This window comes from Zootoca vivipara, chromosome 11, assembly GCF_963506605.1.
Source record: "Zootoca vivipara chromosome 11, rZooViv1.1, whole genome shotgun sequence".
NCBI lineage: Eukaryota > Metazoa > Chordata > Lepidosauria > Squamata > Lacertidae > Zootoca > Zootoca vivipara.
Genome location: NC_083286.1, coordinates 36,532,353 through 36,551,988, shown reverse-complemented (window position 1 = coordinate 36,551,988; position 19,636 = coordinate 36,532,353). Strand labels below are relative to the sequence as shown.

General features: G+C 41.6%; 1 protein-coding gene across 1 annotated transcript; it reads right to left on the bottom strand.

Moving 5' to 3' along the window:
• Positions 1-1,708: 1,708 nt before the first annotated feature.
• Positions 1,709-18,901, bottom strand: LOC118076698 (betaine--homocysteine S-methyltransferase 1). Its single transcript, XM_035099569.2, has 8 exons — positions 18,744-18,901; positions 14,189-14,321; positions 11,372-11,490; positions 9,343-9,534; positions 8,174-8,321; positions 6,651-6,833; positions 5,391-5,619; positions 1,709-3,625 (listed from the first exon to the last, which is right to left on the bottom strand). The coding sequence occupies exons 1-8, from the start codon at positions 18,777-18,779 to the stop codon at positions 3,433-3,435; spliced, it is 1,233 nt and encodes a 410-aa protein (XP_034955460.1). The 5' UTR covers positions 18,780-18,901; the 3' UTR covers positions 1,709-3,432.
• Positions 18,902-19,636: the final 735 nt, after the last annotated feature.

The window sequence follows — 19,636 nt, the reverse complement described above, 5'->3', positions numbered from 1 at the left end:
AGATCCTGGAATTCAATTCTCTTTAATTAAAAACTGACCATCATGCACATTCAGTCCATCCCAGTGCAGTGGGAACATTAATGCATTTCCATGATGCTATCTCACCCAATGGTAGGGAAGAGTTGCATTGTTACCACAAATTGCAAACAGATGTGCAGTGAGTTGTTTTTTTTAAAAAAAAATACTATATATAGAAACAGTCACACTATTGTTTGTGACCATGCATAGCTTAAGGAAAAATTTCATATGTGTTTTAATAAAAAAAAACCTGTTTCACATTTTGTTTGGTTTAATTCGCTTTATTGCCAGCTGAATGAACATTTTGTATGTAATGGAAAAGTTTCTCAAGTTGAGTGGATGTGGATTATCATGACTGCTTAATGGAGCATTCTTCTGAGGCAGCCATCTATTCCAGTTTAATAAGCAATTCATGTTATTTACTCTTGCTCAGAGACATTAGTGAGGAAGAAGCAGAAACAGCATTCCATTGTTACTATTAACATTTACTTGTAAAAAATTTTTCCACTTGAAGGCCCTCTAAACAGTGGATTAAAATACAGTTAATGTAAAAGCAAGGAACCTGTGGGCCACCATATATTGTTGGACTCAAACTCCCATCAGCCCCAGCCAGCATAGCCAATGGCCAAGAATGATGGGAGCTGGAGTCCAACATCTGGAGGGCCACAGGTTTCCCTACCCCTGATTTAAGGAGCATATATCTGTAAGGACTGTTTATTACCATGTATATTACCAGAACAGAACACCCTTATGAGGCTGCCCCAGAGAATTGTGAGATGGTGTTATATGATTTCGCTCAGCCAGCTCCTCCTCGTGGAGAAAATAGAGAATGAATCCCAATACATTAAATGTGTGTACTGTAAAGGCAACACAAACCCTTCCAAGTAACTGCTGCAGAAATGCCCTATTTGGCTTCCAGGATGTGCAGATGATGTTCAATTCTCAGCGGATGGTTGACTGAAAACATTCAAGGGTTGAAAACCTGTCTGTTGCTATTATTTTTAAACAAACTATGGTTGCTCCAGAACACCCAGGCAAAGCATCTTCTTGGACACAAGACACACAAAGTGAAGTAAAGTCCTAGATTCAAGTTGTTGACGGTTAAAGTATTAGACTATTCCTTTTGGAAACCAGTGACAAAGAACAGGAATTACACACACACACACTCAAACCTCTGCTCCCAAACGCCTCTGTTTTGGAATGTTTCGGCTCCTGAACGCCAAAACACCAGAAGTAAATGCTCCAGTTTTTGAATGTTTTTTGGAAATCTTACCGAACATCTGATGCAGCTTCTGCTTGAGTGTAGGAAGTTCCTGCAACCAATCAGAAGCCGTGCCTCGGTTGTTGAACATTTCGGAAGCCGAATAGGCTTCCGGAACAGATTACGTTTGACAACCGAGGTTTAACTGTATATATATATTGTTACAGCTACATTTGGAGGACCAGAACTTCCCATTCCTGCTTTATTGTTACAAGATTGATACTGCCTTTTTTTATGTGTATGCACAATTGCAAAGGAGTTCTATAATGTGTCATGGAGAAGAAAGGTGGCAGGGCAAACATATTCAGGAAGAATATTCTGTTCCAAACGAAGCATGTTAAAACATTGTGTTAGGGTACCTTTATTCATTTTTCTTAACAGTGCAAGCTTTAAATATAATTTCACTCTCAAAACAGCAAGACATTAGGGTAATTTGTAAATCTTTATTGGTATTAATACAGAACATTGCTCTTAGATATAAAAGAACTGAATGATGTCACATATAGGCCAATCCCCTCAGTATATAGCAGATATTAGTCATCTACCGGTATTTAGCTACATCAGGCAAGTTGAGGCAAGCACCTTAAGTGGCAGGAACCACAGGGGGCAGCAGATTCCAATGTAGATATTTATTTCCCCCCTTGTTCCTGATGTATATCTTCACTCACCCCTTTTTCCCTGGCAGGGAGGGTGGCGCCATTTTGTGGTTTGCCTCAGGTGCCAAAATGTCTCTGGCCGGCCCTGAAGATTTTCAGTCCTTAAGGTTTTAACATGTGACCTTAGTTTCAGTGAGCAATGGAGATTTCTCTTTTTAAAAGCGGGTACCAAAGCCCTCATACGAGATTAGATATAAGATTATTTCAACTACTTGATCAGGAGCACTAGCGCAGTATATTGGAATGGATCAATCATGCCGAGTGGTGAAAGGCATTGTGATCAGCTTCCACAGATGCTTCATTGTGAAGTGGACCTAAATATCTGCATAGTTTTAGAGTGGTACCCAGTGGCAACTATCTATTGACGGAAGGAATTGGTCAACAAAACAGGGAGGGATTTCTTTTGTCCATTTCCCCTTCCTGCATAGCACCTCACAAAACCCATAGTATATTGAGGGGCATAAATCTGCTCTGAGGGGACCCCCCCAAACCCTTGAGGCAGATATAGAGAGGGCATGGAATTTAGGGGTCATTGAAATGGCCTCCTCCCCATTCCACTGGTGGATTCTTTCAGTACCATCACTTTTGGATACCACCCACAGTCTGGAAAGCTCAGCAGCTCAGGAGGAAACTTCAGTCATGATCTATATATAAGACTTCTTGCTAATTTGTAATGGAAAAGCCAAGTGGATTTCATGCATTTCTAGAAGTTACATGTTTGGATTTCACATGGAGAAAAGAGTTTTATATTCTTGTATCTTCTTTTCATTTTCCTGTTTCTGATTGGAACTATAAATAACCCTTTTTAATAAACATTTTTTTTGAATGCTGAATAAATTTTAGCTTAATTTGATCTCCTGTAATATGCATTTAGAGATCGCAATGCCATCTCAAGCCTGGGAGAATAAAACCAACAAATATTTTGAAAATAGTCTGCTGTTTATCAGAAGTATTTTATTTTTAAAAATTATATAAATTGCAGTGATTTAAACTATTCCTATCCTGAGAAAAATATATTTTTCCAAAATAAGTATTCATCTGTTTTAGCTTTCATAAAGAGTGCTGTGCTTATGGGGGGGGAGGACATTAGATAAAACTTCTCCATCTAAGATAATGGGCACAATCCATATAAAGTTCCAATTAACACAAGTTATTTGGTGAAATCCTAAGCACATTTACTAGGAAGGAAATTCTGTTAAATGCAGTGAGTCTTAATTTTGAGAAAAGTTGCTTAGGATTGGACTATTTTACATGTAAGCATTAAATCCCTATTATTTCAATAGGATTAGAGGATGAACATGCTCTGAATTGTGTGTACTGCAAATAAGTTGGAGTATTCAATAAAAGTGCAGCATATAGCACAGGTGCATTTTCATTTTTAAAAAGTGTTTTGAGATTTATTATACTTCCAACTAATAAATTCTGTCTGATCTTTCCATTGAGTTGTCAATTATACAGTGTCATGCTTGTTTTTGCATAGACAAAATTGCTAATAATCTATGCTACAGTGCTGGGTTTGAATTTCTGTCTTTTGAAGAGTTCTTTCTGCTGTTGTTCAGATGTTGCTTCTTTCTGCTGTATCAACTCAGCATCCCCTTTGGTCACCCCCCAGGCATCTGGCTTTGACAGCGAGGGGCAATATGGTCTTCCTGAAGCAGGCAATAGATTCTCCCAGTACTCCTTCCTAGCCCTAGGTTAAAAAAAGGGACAAATCCTAGTCAATATATTTTTAAGCAAAGAGGGATACCAGTACGAGATATTTCACAAAATATTTTAGCATGTAAATCAACAGATTGTCATGGAATAATTTTGGTTGTAAACCTAACAGTGCAAAGGATTGTTTTAATAACTCAATTGATGGTGTTCTACTTTTAACTTTGGCTCACTATGATGACTCTGATTTTACATACCCATGAAAAAGAGGACCTGTCCTGGAAAAAGAGGACATGTGGCAACCCTAGCGATGGACTTGCCAGAGGGATCAATAGTGTAAGCCCAGACACTGAGATCCAGCACCAAGGGCCTCACACACATAAGGGGGCACATCAGCATTGTATTGCTGCTAATTCTCCCCACCCCACCTCTCCAAGGATATTGAGACATAAAACCCTAACATATCACTTCTGAAATACAGGTGCTTTTGAAAGGGTTATATGCATATTTACTAGTTTCTTTTCCTGCTAAGGCCAGGACAAAAATAACACTGACATATATAATACAGTGAAAAGGGGGAGGGGGCACAAATGAACTTTGTAGCCCCAGGGATATGGATAGTAGGTTTCCAGAAATCTCGACTATAGTTTTTAACATTGTTGAATGTTCAAAGGCAACCTATATAATGATTGCAATGTAAGAAGTTTAAATGAGGTTTCAGGACCTCAGACAACCTTCACAATCATGCTCCAAATAATTGCTGAACTTTTCTGTGGCCCTCTGGCTTAGCTGCAACAAAAAGGAGGGCAATACCACACAATAACAAAAGAATCCCCAACATTTTGTGTCAGGGAGGAAGAATATTTGGAAATCTAAGAAACTGTTATGAGCACCACAAAATACCCATTTCACAGAATGAAAGCGGTGATGCTCAGAACTGCCCCCACCCCTGAAAAACTATATCCCCAGGGGCCCAGGCAACATATCTACATACAGCTCAAAACAAAGAAAACACAGATCCCCCCCCAAAAAGAGAAACCCCTGGCCTGAAATAAAACCCTCACAGGTTTTTTAATTTAAAAATTGGTAGGGACAGAGGGCCTTGATGGGGAATGCATCGGGCGCCCAAGAAGTAGTATGAACAGAACAAGTTTATTATGAAATAATAATAATATAAAAATTTATTATTTATACCCCACCCATCTGGCTGGGTTTCCCCAGCCACTCTGGGCGGCTTCCAACAGAAGTATTAAAATACAATAATCTATTAAAGCTTCCCTAAACAGGGCTGCCTTCAGATGCCCTCTAAAAGTCTGGTACCATAGTTGTTTTGCTAAATGTTGATTTCTAAATGTCCCAACATGTTTGGAGCATTAGGGGAAACTACACAACACACAAACTAAGAAGTTAGTATTCTGATTGAATTCAGTCTCTCTAGCTTTACTGTACATAGCAAATGCTGCCAACCTAACATGAAAGGAACAACATTTATATCAGGAAATCTGAATGAAACTTGACTGTACAATGGTTGAATAACAGGTACTCTAGTAAACTGGAGGGTATTTAACTCAGTCACTCTATTGATCTAAATGCACATGTTTAGTAATATCCTGCATCCATTACTTCCATCTTGGTGTTTAGGTCTATAAAATTACTGTTCAAAACTGCTTGTGCGCATCGTTTTGTACCATGACATAGAGTTCTACTACTACCAAGTAATTTGCTATATGAGGCGATGCATTTCTGAAAAAGGAATATATATAGTGGGTTATTTTAGTATCAGAGTTAAATATATACTTTACCTTGCTCTGACCCATGGTTTGGTATGCATGCTCAATTCGCTCCCCCAGCTGCCATGTTTTTCAGAGGCTTGTGGTAAAAATCCTCTTTCAGGGGCCAGCTCCTCTGCAATTGCTCTGATGTGATATGGTTCAAACCCACAGCACCCTCCAATATATCGAACCCCCAAATTATAGGCCTCTCTTGCATATTTGTGAACATCCCATCTGGATAGAATTCTTGGCTCCAAAGCTGTAATGAAATGTAATTACTTTAACTTCACTATTATCTGAATATTTGGTGATAAAAATCTGTGCAAAACACTACCATTGTCATCCAAATGTTTTTACAAAATATGTTTGTTTTCTTTAGACAGCACTAACCAGGACAGACAATTGTGTATTTTCCATAAGGCAAAGCCAATCTCAATAGCCACTCTTGGGGAACAAGTTTTCAGTTTCCAAATGGACTTTTCTTAGGTAGGGCTCCCTATTCCACAAAGTGATCTAAACAATTTTTTCAGCACTCTTTTCTAGTTCCAAGAATTACCTACATGTTTTCCCAACCAAATGGAATAGAATCAGATCATCTGATGAACAAGGAGGTTCAAATATTTCTAATCCCCTTTTTAATCCCCTTTAAACCTTGCAGCATGCAAGGTGGAAAGCTTTAAGCATACTGAGATGGGGATGAAAATCAGTAGCTTTCTCCTGCTCCTTAGACGATATTTGCTGATCATTTGGGAAGCATATGCTCAATTTCATCCCAGTCCCAGCACGAACATCAAGCCCAGCCCTATAACAGGATGAAAACAACACCCCCTCAGCTGATCTGCATGGTAACTGGCCCTGTCTACTTTTGGGCTCTGCCCACATATGAAGTGTGACCCCCCCCCCCCAATAGCTTTTTTGCTGAGTAATGTAGTATGTGGTCTGAAAAATGGTTCCTGTTCCTGCTATAGATGTTTACTTGGCGGCAATCTTTGGGTTTAAAATTTTAGACTCTGACCCTACTGTTTTATTGTTGTATTTTATAATTAATCTAATTGAGTATAAATCACTCTTGAAATATGTACAGAATATTTAAAAATAATAATAAATACATTTTATACAATGCAACATGGCTTCAGTTCCAGACCAACTGTATGCTTTTGAAGGCAACTGGGGCTATTTCCAGTACATGTACTGGATATTTGATGTATGCTGTATACTCCTGTTTGATGTATAAGCGCTATTTTTCTCGCAGCTTCACACTAAGAACAGCAGCAACAACAAAAGTCTTACCAAAAGGAAATTCTGGTAGATCAATGAACCCCTGCTTCCCACAGTCCGGAGTATGAAAAGCAAGCGGCTGTGACATCAGGTGTGCTTTTAGTTTAGCAGCTGCCAAGCCCTCCTTCATGAGTTTCAGAGTCTTGAGGGAAGTAGCTGGATCAAAATGGCAGTTTACTCCAACAATAGAAGCACCTAAAGAATAAGAAGTGAAGTGTTTCATAATGTCTTTCAATTCAATGTTTTTAAAACTAATGTGATCTGTGTATAAAGGGACCCCTGACCATTAGGTCCAGTCGTGACCGACTCTGGGGTTGTGGCGCTCATCTCGCATTATTGGCCGAGGGAGCCGGCATACAGCTTCCGGGTCATGTGGCCAGCATGACAAAGCAGCTTCTGGTGAACCAGAGCAGCACACGGAAATGCCGTTTACCTTCCCACTGTAACGGTACCTATTTATCTACTTGCACTTTGACTTGCTTTCGAACTGCTAGGTTGGCAGGAGCAGGGACCGAGCAATGGGAGCTCACCCTGTCGCGGGGATTCAAACCAGCGATCTTCTGATCGGCAAGGCCTAGGCTCTGTGGTTTAACCCAGAGCGCCACCCTTTTTGATGTGATGGGGTTTTTTTGAACTGCATTTTAAATATGCATGTATGGAAACAGACATAAATATCCAAGTACTTATTGTCTTTGAAATTCTGGGAGTGTCATATTAAAGTATGAGATCCATGCCTTGCAGGGCTGGGCTGAATGTACTCTAGACCTGGAGTGGGCAGACTTCAAGCTTGAGGGATTTGCTAAGTTCCCACCCAAAGACCACAAACTGGCATCACATGCAAAATACTAGCTTAGAAAGGGAGGTAAATGTATACTTAGAATTAAAGGGCAGGAGGTACCTCTTAGTGATACCTCCCAGCCCAGAAATGTGTGTGTGTGTGTGTTTGTGTCTGTGTGTGTTTTGCTCACAGTCCTTTCACACAAAAACCCATTCCTGATTCCTCCCATCCAAAGCTTATTCATTTTAGCTGCCTGATTTAAGTGTGGGATTGCTGGTATTGTAAAGCAACCAAGTATGGGTGTGGGTTACAAACTTCAAGTATTTTGTGCCAGGATTTGCATCTCGTGCACCTTTTAAGAAAGAATCAAGACATTGATAGCTGTTCCCCACTTGCCTGTGGATGGCACCACTTACCTGTTTTTCTGTGCTACAATAGCTAAAGTGGACGATAGGATCATTTGTAAAGCACTTGTTAAAATGCCGTTTTTACTTTGAGCCTTAATAAACAAAGAAAATTTAAAATAAAAAGTAGAACTATTTGACTAATTGGTCCATTAGGGAGAATGAGGCAATGCTCCTCCCACCCCAAAAGCTGGGTCCACTATGATCCAACAGGGCTTCCTTTTACCTTCTCCCTTATCCAGTATTTTCCTACTCAGACATGTACCTTCTTTTGCTGAGCTTCTTTCATCTCCTTCCATATTGCTAATATTTTAACTTGTCTCACGATGGATATGTGAAAAATAGAATCTTACCAGCATTTACAAGTTTGACAGCACATTCTCCAGGTAATATGCCATGCATATCTCCTTCTGGACCAATACAAAGAGTTGCTGCAACTGGCACGCCAGCTTCCTTTAAGGTTTCAACTGCCCACACAGCTTCTTCAACATGTTCAAAATACTAAAAAGAGATGAAAGGAGTAGGAAAAAAAGGGGGGGAGAGAGTTCAGAGCATAATACTACCTTTTGTGTGAAAATGCGACAAAAACAAACAGAAGACTAAAAGAAAAAGTACAATTAAACTTGGGGTACAATGCAAAAACCCCACCTCCTGAGAAAAGGGCTTTGTGGAAGGTCAGAGCCATCGTTGCATCTGCCCCATATCTACGCATGGTGGCTGTGGTGAAATGGAGGTGGACTACAATTAGCCCTGATCACTGCCCCAGCTCTGGACTGGCACTGTGATTGACTCCGAACGGGGCCTGATGCTTAGCTCTGCTCCCTCCCCACCTTTGGAATGCTCTATATTTCAAGGTTTTCTGCTGCCCTCCCCTGGCAAGAAGAATACCACCAGTGGGCCACTCACCTACATGTTCAGATGGGCGCCACCTTTGCTGAAGCCAGTGCTTCGCCTTCCCAGCCCAGCGGAGAGGGAAATGGGGATCCCTGTTATTTTCTAAATATTCAAAACTTTCCCTCCAAAAATGGCATTTGCTGAGTATCTTTCGTCATATACTAAACTCCTTTGTACCTCAGGGTATCTGTTTAAAGGTTCTACCAACCTATTCACTGAGCATCTATCCTGATTTGTTCATGTAACTTTTATGTGGAGGCTATGAGATATATATCAGTTTATTGAGCATTCATTCTCTTTTGTTTGTATAGAGGCTAGGCCCAAGTCATTGTTATCCCACACCTTCCAGCATTGGGGGCACAAATTTCTGAGGGGGTGCCCTGACTCTGCCCCCAATTCTGGCTCTGGCACTCTTGGATGAAACAGATTTTCTAGATCCATTCCAACAGGGGTTTAGGCCTGATTTTGGCCTGCCTTGGTCACTCTTTCGGGGCAGGTGGGTTGCAAATCTGCAGAGCCCCGTTGTGCAAGCAGCTTTTCAATTCACACAAACTCCAGATACGAACCTATCACAAAAGCCGTTTACCTCATTATCACCACTTACTGTTTCCTTAGTGGTTGTATTTACCTCTGCAATTAAGAAGTCCACATTCTTTTTGGTAAAAACTTCTAGCTGCTTTCGAAAGATTGATTTAACTTCAGCTTCACTCTTGCTACTCAAGTATGAAGGGGTTTGGCTGACGCCTCCAGCCACCAAAGCATCCCCTTCTTGAGCCACTTCTTTCGCAATGTCACAGGCTGCTTCGTTTACTTTCTTGCCCTGATAATATGGAAATAACATTAGTACAGAGTTACACCATACACATACATACACTTTTATTGTAGGAAAAATGAATGCACGTTACATTTGTTGTCCAACTAAGATGTCTCACATTTTACCAATCATCACAGTACAATTTCATAAGGTGGTGGTTTTTATTAGTGGACAGCGTAAAGGATTTTACTGAGTGTGCTCCTGATCTAGCAGTGCGTTTCAGTTCCTGCAGCTTAAGGTTCTGAAAAGGGATCTTGGAGAAATGCAACCTACAACTTGCATGATTGATCACAGAATTATAGAGTTGGAAGGGACCTGGAAGATCATCTAATCCAACCCCCTGGAATGCAGGAATGGGTAATGGGATGATGAATGCTCAAAAGAGGATGTGATAGTAAGACCACTAGTAGGGGAGGGGGATCCCTGGAGACGGATTATTTATCTAATTATTGACTAGGCTCCCCATTTGGGGGCAAGTTGCTTCAGTATGTGGTGTGGTGGCACATCTCCAGACATTCCTGATTATCTGGTTCCATTTCAATCTGCTTTCTTTCATGGATTCATAAGCTGCCTCAGGTTTCCCTAGCTGACAATCAACACCAGGAGATGGAAGAGGAGGTGTGACCTTGTTAATTTTCTAGGGCTTCTCAGCAGCTGTCAATACTACTGTCCGTGGTCTTCTTTAGGAACACCTGTCTGGATTGAGAACTGGAATTTTCGTATTGCTGTGGCTCAGGGGTCCCCAGACTTACCGGGCTTTGGGCCGGTTCCCACCGCGCCGATCGCGCGGAGGGCGGGCGGGGGAGTGCGCGCCTGTGCGCATGCGCACGGACGCTTACTGGTGTGGCGGCACGCTTCCAGGTCGGAAAAAGCGCCGGAAATCGTTTGTGCGCATGCGTATGGGCCTCCCCCGCCCCGGAAGTGCACCAGAAATGACCTCTTCTGGGTCGGGAGAGGCCCATACGCATGCGCACAAAGGATTTTCGGTGCTTTTTTCCGACCTGGAAGAGCGCTGCGCGCCGTAAGAGCGGGCGGCGCCGGCGAGTGGCGGGGGTTGTCGTGGGCTGGATTGGGAGGCCAATTGGGCCGCATCCGGCCCCCGGGCCGTAGTCTGGGGACCCTGCTGTGGCTTCATTCCTCTCTACAGAAATTGCAGAATGCACAAAAAGTATACATTTTCTACAATAGAGACACAAAACTTTTATTCCTGAGTATTCTAAAGCTTTCTGCAGGGAACCAGGCAGAGGGCCTTCTCGGTAGTGGCGCCCGCCCTGTGGAACGCTCTCCCATCAGATGTCAAAGAGAAAAACAGCTACCAGATTTTTAGAAGACATCTGAAGGCAGCCCTGTTTAGGAAGGCTTTTAATGTTTAATCGATTATTTCATTTCATTTTTCTGTTGGAAGCCGCCCAGAGTGGCTAGGGAAACCCAGCCAGATGGGCGGGGTATAAATAATAAATTTATTATTATTAATTATTATTATTATTATTATTTCTAATATTAGAGACGCTGGGGAAAGTGTCACAATTAATTGAAAAAATTTAGCCCTTGTCAGCTCCTGTTTTCCACAGTATTAAACAACTTGAAAGTGCTTTGTGAGGAATAACTACAGTAAGAGTAACTAGCTTGCCTCTTTCATCTGACGGGTTGTCCCTGGTTTTTTTTTTGGAAGGTAATCCAGGTAGCATCTCTATCATGCCATTTCAGTATACTAAATCTTCATATATTTTATTTCTATTTGAATTTTTAAATTTAATGAATTAGGTCTTGCAAAGATGACCCATGTTTCTGCATTGTAACTCTGCTTGTCAATAATAATAAAAAAGCGGTTGAAACTACTCACAGAATGTTTATCAGCTACATAGTTCCCCCTGTTTTCTAATTTGTCATCACTGGCATAAAAGGTGAATGTCTGTAAAACATTTGATCCAGCCCTGAGGAATTCTCGATGCAGCTGACGAACTGCAAAATGTTTAAACAAAATGAAGAGTCAGATATAATGTTAATATTGTGGCAGCAGCTCCTTTCACATGGTATTGCCTTATCGTGTTCCATTTTTTGACCTATCACATAGTGATTCGCTTCATTTTTAACTGAGTTGTTATACTGTTAAAAAGAAACACTCCCGTTGATTTATTAATAAAGGGTATACATATTTAATCAATTAAAAATCTGCACATTAATTTCCCAACTTGCAATTGGTACATGATTGATGCAAAAGGCATCTGAGACTGTTAAACCATTTCACTGTAGGTCTGACAGCTGGACAAAATTGGATTTGAACCAGGAAGGTTTAAGGTTCCTCGCTATTGTAGAGGTATCTTGGGAAAGCAAAATCACTATCTCTCATCCTCTTTTTCCTGCCTGTAAAATAAGAACAATGTTGACTTGAGTGTTTTGAAAATCTCTGCAAATTAGAAGTATAAATAAATGGGATTCATATGATAATAACTGATGAAAGACTTCCAGGTAGATCTGAAGTTGCAATGAAAGGCATATTCTTTCCTTTCCTTAGAGCAATATCCAGTGTTATCCAAGCAGATTTCCCCTTCTTCTCTTTCCCTCTGCAGCCTCCCCCAAATTGCTCTAGACTAGGGTCCACAACCCTAGCAGTTTTAGTAGGCATGCAAGGAGCTGCATGAGGAGGAGAAGAGGAAGGGGAAGTCCTGTTGCATGGATAGAAGTCTGTTCTCCACTACTGGATATTGTCTTTAGCCAATTAAGCTATTTTTCCTTAGTCTACTGGTGCAATATGCAATAGCATTTTTAACAGGCAGTGTATCAAAAGAAGATTTTAAATGGGAAAATGTGCCACCCACAACTACAATGAATTTATAGAGACCATAGAACACAGATAGCCAATGCAGTGTCCTCCAGATCTTAATGGATCCCAACATCAACTGGCCATAGCATGACCAAAGGTCAAGGATGATTGAAGTTGTAGTCCAACAACTTCTGCAGGGTAATCATGTTGGTACCCCTGCAGTGCAGGATACTTAACGTACACAGGTAGGCCACTAATTATTTCTACTTGTCACCTCATTTAGGAAGCATTTTCTGCCACAATAAAAAGCACTTAATTCCAAGGAAATGTGTCTATAATTATGATGCCAGAATAGCTGTCTCAAATCCCACAGCAGTTACTGTGAAATAACTGGCACCATCCACACTCTAACCAAAGGCAAGAAAAACAGGCTCTATTTCTTCACTTCAAGGCTGTTGGGTTTCCTATCCAGTTTCAAGGTCACATCTGACACTACACTCTCTGTAACCCCTCCACCCCCCACCCCACATTTTGACCCATACAAATGTAATTTAAGAACGATTGAAGGTCACATCTATTTCACATTTCACACTTAGAACACTGTTTGCCTGACTGGTATGGGACTTTCGCAATACACCCCAGTTGTGAAATAGTTGTTTATTGCATTTTTAAAATATTGCCTTACTTTGAAGGAGTTGGAGTGATACATGGAAAATTGTAGTGGTGGACAGTAGTAGCAGCATCAGGCTTAATTTCACTCTTCCCATACTGTGGCAGGGACAGTTTTGTCTTTGAAGAGGTACAGGTTTTGCCAAATGATTTTGAACATAAAGCTACTACTGAAAATGGTACCAGAACACCTAGTATTTGACACCATCAGATACAAATAATGTGGTGGGGTACTACTGTTCACCTAACCTCCTGTTAGTTGCATCACTGCTGCTTACTAGGAGGTAGAGGGGTGAAGTGCTGGCAAAACCCAGTGCAAATGCAGAGGCAGTGCCCCTCCAATATCCCATTAGCGCATTTGCACTATAGCCACCATCCCCCTCCCAGTAAACACTGACAATGCAATGACTGGAGGTCAGGTGAGCAGTGCCGTCCCACCACACTGTCTGCTACTATAGAAGCAGAGGATAACCAAAAGACCAATCATTACATTAATATGGCTTTTTTGTGATTATCACAGTATTTGCTTTCATCCCCCTTGTCTTTGTAAATCCATGACCCTATCTTCAAAGACCTATAGATGCCTTCAGACACAGGATAACAAACAGTATAAATCCTTATTTTAAGGCAGCCCCAAAACTGCAAAAAATATAAAAAAGATTAATTACTGATATAATGGTTACAGGTAGGTAGCCGTGTTGGTCTGGATCGAAGTAAAATAAAAAAATTCCTTCAGTAGCACCTTAAAGACCAACTAAGTTTTTATTTTGGTATGAGCTTTCGTGTGCATGCACACTTCTTCAGATACCGCATGAAAAGGTGCTACTGAAGGAATTTTTTTATTTTACTGATATAATGTTAAAGAAATATTTCTGTAATAACCAGTTCAAAGTGTAATAAAATAAAAAAATCAGGTATAAATCAGAAAATGTGCCCATTAAAGAGCCCATTAAAATTTGTTGAATAGAACCAATTTTCATTGGCCTGTGCATTGGGCCAACAGCCCCTATTTAGCTAAAGTGGACTATGATTAAGTCCATTGAATGAAATGGGATGTGAACTAATTGCACCCGACTTATTCCACTGATTTCAAGGGGCATAAACCACAATCCTCTATAGCCTTACTCATTGTATTTAATGATGTTTACTCCCTAGAAACTTTGTTTAGGATCACAGCTTTTATCATAGCTTTATCAAGCATAGGGTCAATGTGCAGATTAAACTAACCTGCTTCTGGGTGTTCTAGTGCAGCTTCTGGAGTCCAAGGTCCAGCTTTTACATATCCCCTCTTTTCGAGAGCAATGACAAATCCTCCATCACCAATCACAATTTCTCCAGCATCTAGACGTTCAAGAATACCCTAGAAGAAGAAGAACAATAACTACTACATAGTGTTCATATGTTTTAAAATGTTCAGCTAAAATGTCTCCAAGCAACTTGTATCGGAAAACATATACATAAATACATTATATCATAGGGAGGAGAAAATAATAATAAAATACATTAACATTTCATACAACATATAAAGGTAAGCCGCTGCACTTAAATGATCCTCCTGGGGTGCAAGCCTGGGCAGTGTGTATGGAGGTCCTGGGATGTCTAGACAAGCCCCCACTTGTTGGTGTGGTCCAAAGGAAAGCAGAGCAATAAGTCTGATTCCAGCAGGGCAGCAGGAGTTACCAGAAGGAGGCGTACAAGGCACCATCCACTCATCTTAAGACTTCATAATGGATTTATGTAGGGTTTATTTCTTAGCCTTATCTTCTCCACAGGATATCACACAAGGCAGTGGAGGTTTAGGATCAGAGTTTTCGTTCTCTGAAAGTAAATGGGCTACTTTCCCAAGTTGATGAGCCCCATATGCCCCTAATTTGCCTCTACAGCAAATGCAGAAGCCGCCTTCTTGACCGTTGAGCCCGCTATTGATCATGTCCACTCAATCCACCACAGTCTGTCTTCGCTTGTAAGGGAAGTCCCTAACTTGCCAACGGTTTGAGACTCATTGGCTATCCTCATCTGGTTTAGCTTGCCAGTTGAAGCTGTTCCTGGGGTGTGGTCACTGTCGCATACTGACAGCTTCTAGGAGCCACAGATGAGAGCTGATATTTTCTGAAGAAACTTTGTAAGATTCCACTGTTGGATTGCCATGTAGAAAGCAGCTATCATCAACCATGCCAACACATCTGTCTTAAATCTCTCTCTGTGTTAGTTTTATATCATTCCCACTGATAAGAGAATGCTTGCCAGGAGGACTATGCCAAATTTATTACTCAACACTCTAAAACTCACACCAAGCCATTTTGCATCATTGCATTGCAATGCAAGACTGTTACAAAAGCCACTAAATTCACCAGTTGTGTGCTGGATTCACAGAGCACAATTTTTTAACTTGCAGTGGACTACTGTAGTTACTTTGAATCTGCACGAAAAAAAACTACAGGAAATATGTAAGGGTCACATTCAGCTTCCAGGAGGAAATTACCCATTCCTAATTTAAGAGGACTATTGAGACCCTTATAGGTCAAAGGAACACAATCTGCACCTTTCTTGGCACTTCATTATCACCAATGCACTTCTTGGAAATCCTCTAAAGAACCATTACAGCAGGCATCCCCAAACTGCAGCCCTCCAGATGTTTTGGCCTACAACTGCCAGTGGTCGGGGAAGATGGGAATTGTAGTCTAAAACATCTGGAGGGCCAAAGTTTGGGGGTGCCTGCATTACAGCAACTTCATATATATATTTATAAAAAATTATTTGTACAAAATATTTTACTACTTTGTCTATAGAAATGTTTCTGGTAGTTTCTGGTAGCCTAAAAGGAAAAACAATACTTGCATTCTGTAAAATATCTAGTCTGGAGGTGATTCTTACCACTGATAGCATTTATAGTATATCATACTAACACCTCTTAGGATGGTGACCAGGTAGACTTGAATCTATTTGTGCCCTATATTGGTTTTTATATCAAAGTCTCATCCATCTAGCTCAGAATTTTCTACACTGACTGGCAATGGTTTGCAGGATTTCAAGGAGGAGTCTTTCTTAGTCCCACTTGGATGTGATGAGGATAGAAGCTGGGGCCTTCTTCATGCAAAACACATGCTCCTATACTAAGCTATGCCCTTCCCTAGGACAACGTGTCATTTGGGGTTATTACTCCCGTATGTGCTTGATGGCAGATCCTGTTCAAAGTATTGTTTCCCCTTGAGTATGTAATGCTATTTATTAGGAAAAAGTTTGCTGACAATTGCCTGGGGTGCCATCTGAACAGCTCTTTTTGTGATCCCTCAGTCATAGTTAACTGAGGCGTTAGTGACAGCTGCCCTGTGTTTCTTTTCATAGCTGCAGTGACAGTTGCTGTTAAATCTCAGACTGACCTCTCCCTAAATGTCTGTGCCCCCCTTTTTATTAACTGCTTCACGATTTACAAGACCTGCTTCATAAAACTCTGCTTCTGAAGTGAAGACAGTGTGAACTGAGTCTAACAGTACACATGTTACACACTACACTTGCCCATATGTTATAGGAACGTATAATCTGGACGCTAACATTTTTTTAAACAAATCTGATACTGGTAGGCGATGCATTTCCCTATCACCACAAAGGTCACCCTTCTGTTAGGAAACAGCTGTTCTGGAATGGGGCACATTGCCTTTCTAGCTTAAGTAAAAGCTTTACAGAAGGTTCCACCAAATGCTTTGCAAGGTGTTGGTCACTCACATATGCAAATACATATAAAGACTTGCAGAAGAATAGTTCTCTGCTCTTCTCTTCTTCTTCTTCTCAACCCTTCGAATAAAGCTCTCAAAAAACCAACTATGTTATTGTCCGTTCTCTGCTACAGCAACATGACAGCGTCTTTCATTCTTAGTTCTATGCTTCTTTTTCTCCTTCACGCTCTGTGAGGCTTTTTGGGCAGCATGATTCCCAACACAGTCTTTCTAAATTTAAACAGTATCACAATATAATCTCCTGCCCAAGCATTGTTTACACTTCTCTTCATTTTCCATGCTTTGTATGCAAAAGGTGCCCAAATTTTCCACCGCATTCAAATATTTTTGTTCTTCTATCCATGACATTGCCCAGATTTACCTTTCTTTCTCCATTAACACTGCCAAAATCATGGCCAAGGAGCTGTTTATTGGTTGACTAATCCAATTGTTTATCTCTGTCTTTCTGAACACTATCTAGTATCATATGCTAGATTATCCATCTTCATAAAAGCTGTATTGATAAGATCAAATACAGTGGTACCTCACGTTACAAATGCTTCAGGTTACAGACTCCGCTAACCCAGAAATAGTACCTCGGGTTAAGAACTTTGCTTCAGGATGAGAACAGAAATCGTGCTCCAGCAGCACAGCGGCAGCAGGAGGCCCCATTAGCTAAAGTGGTGCTTCAGACTAAGAACAGTTTCAGATTAAGAACGGACCTTCGGAACGAATTAACTTCTTAACCAGAGGTTCCACTGTAATCTATTTCTTCAGGTTTCCCCCCAGATGTGACTTTCCTTCAAACATATAACTTCATAGCTATGCACACATACATACTCCATTCTCAAACAGGCGTATTATCCTTGGGTCTAATATTTAAGAGTACTTTTACCTCTCCTATTAGGTTTTAGTCATATACATGATCAAGCAACAGTAACACAAATATTTAAATTCCTTTGAAATCACACAGAGTAATGTTCATAAAAGCAATGAACAATGAGTCTTCTAGTGAAGCTTTCTAATGACAATGAAGATTCACACCTGCGGGACTGCAAATTTGCATATTCATGAAATAGGAAGTGACCCAACAATTCTGACTGATTACATTTTTATGCAGAATCCTGGCCAAAGCGTGTAAAAAGTGTATCTATCTAAATCAGTATCACATTCAGTTGTTCCAAATGCAGAAAACACACTTTGCTGTCATGCTGAACATTCCCATAGCGATGTGAATGATCAGATACACACACACACACACACACACACAGAGAGAGAGAGAGACATACAAAATGAATGAAATGTCCTGGGATATAAAAAAAATGGTCAGAACCAGGTGCTCCTGGCTTACACACTACAGCATCTAGGGCAACCTTTTTCAGCCATGGGCCAGTCCACTATCCCTCAGACCATGTGGTGGGCTGGACTATATATTTTTTTTTGGGGGGGGTGAACAAATTCCTATGCCCCACAAATAACCCAGAGATGCATTTTAAATAAAAGGACACATTCTACTCATGTAAAAACACACCAATTCCCAGACCGTCCGCGGGCCGGATTCAGAAGGCTATTGGGCCGCATCCAGCCCACAGGCCTTAGGTTGCCTACCCATGGTCTAGGGCAGCTGAGATAGTTAAGGGTGTAGACCAGTGGTTCCCAACCTTTTTTTGGCCATGCCCACCTAAGCATCTCTAAAATCCTGATCCCCCCTATATAATTCTTATTATTCGAAAAGCGAACTCCTATTCCACGGGTATAGACCAAGGTGTCTATTTCTACACCTCAACTCTTGGAGCAGACTTTCACCTTTAACCCTCTTGAAGCCCCCAGGGTCTGCCTATTAGCAAAGCCCCAAACGACCCCCCCTCTCGCTCACAACTTTTCTATTAAAGCACCGTTGATCTTTTTCTCGATGACGCCTTGCAGGAGATAATCGACCACCTCTTGCCCTAGCACTCCGAAGACAGAGAAATGTCTCTAAGCTTGACGGCTCTATTATAGGCTACCTCGGGGCTTCTCTTCGCAACCAAACCAAGCAAGCAAGAGCCCCAAGCAGCCGGCGGCTTTACCTTCTTGTTTTTCGGGGTCCCTCCAATAGGTGCCATGATCCGCCGCCCTGTCGATCCTGTCGGGAACTGCACTTTCCCTCCTCTGCCGCCGAGACAAACGCAGCGCGCCCCAGCAAAGAGGCTCAGAGAGCGCTGCAAACCGCTCGCGCGTTTTATATCCTTGGGAAGGGACGGCCGGAGGTGGGTGGATCCTGAGCTGGAAGTCGATTGGGGGAAAGAGGCGTCTCTATATAGCTGCGTTCGCCCGGGCAAGACCGTGCTCGGACTTGTTCCTTTCTGCGAAGGGCGAAAAGTAACGGGGCCTCGAGAACTCAAGCACCGGATAACCTCTCTCTCACTCTCGGAGCAGCAGCAGCAGCATTGTAGACTCACGGCTACTTAAACGCCCCATACATTTAAAGCGCCCCTTCGAGCATTTGGCAACTCATAGCTACCTATAAACAATTATTAGGGTGTTAAGTGCTAAGGGCACAGCATTTTGCCTCGCATGCAGGAGGTCCCAAGTTGGGGGGAACTCGTGACTGAAACCGTGTGCAGCCGCTGCCAGTCAGTGTGGACAATACTGAGCAAGATTTGGTGCGTGCGGCTCAGTATATGGCAGCTTCCTACGGGGCGGGAGGAAGCAATGCTTCAAATTCCCACGTAATTCCCCTCGCCTCCCTCAAGCGCCTAGTTCATGGATGCCACAAATGCATCATATTTTTCAGTGTGCTGTTCGAAGCTGGCTCCCAACGGCCATTTTCAGGATTTCGTATATACTTCCCAAGGTTTTGAGATCCCTCATTGCAGGAAGCAAGTCATTTTTTCCTAAACCCCGACCCAAATATTTATCGTTATTCTTTACTGGGTATAAAAACGTGGACCGCTTACAATGGGTGGGAGGGGGCGCAGGA

What these genes read in the sequence shown, in the direction of transcription:
- LOC118076698 (XM_035099569.2), bottom strand. Translation starts at nt 18,779, where the DNA reads ATGGCACCTATTGGAGGGACCCCGAAAAACAAGAAG. An exon ending in ATGTAGCTGATAAACATTCT is followed by an intron (nt 9,535 to 11,371) that starts GTGAGTAGTTTC and finishes CCATATTATCAG; the next exon opens with GGCAAGAAAGTAAACGAAGC. An exon ending in AAACCATGGGTCAGAGCAAG is followed by an intron (nt 3,626 to 5,390) that starts GTAAAGTATATA and finishes TTTTTAACCTAG; the next exon opens with GGCTAGGAAGGAGTACTGGG.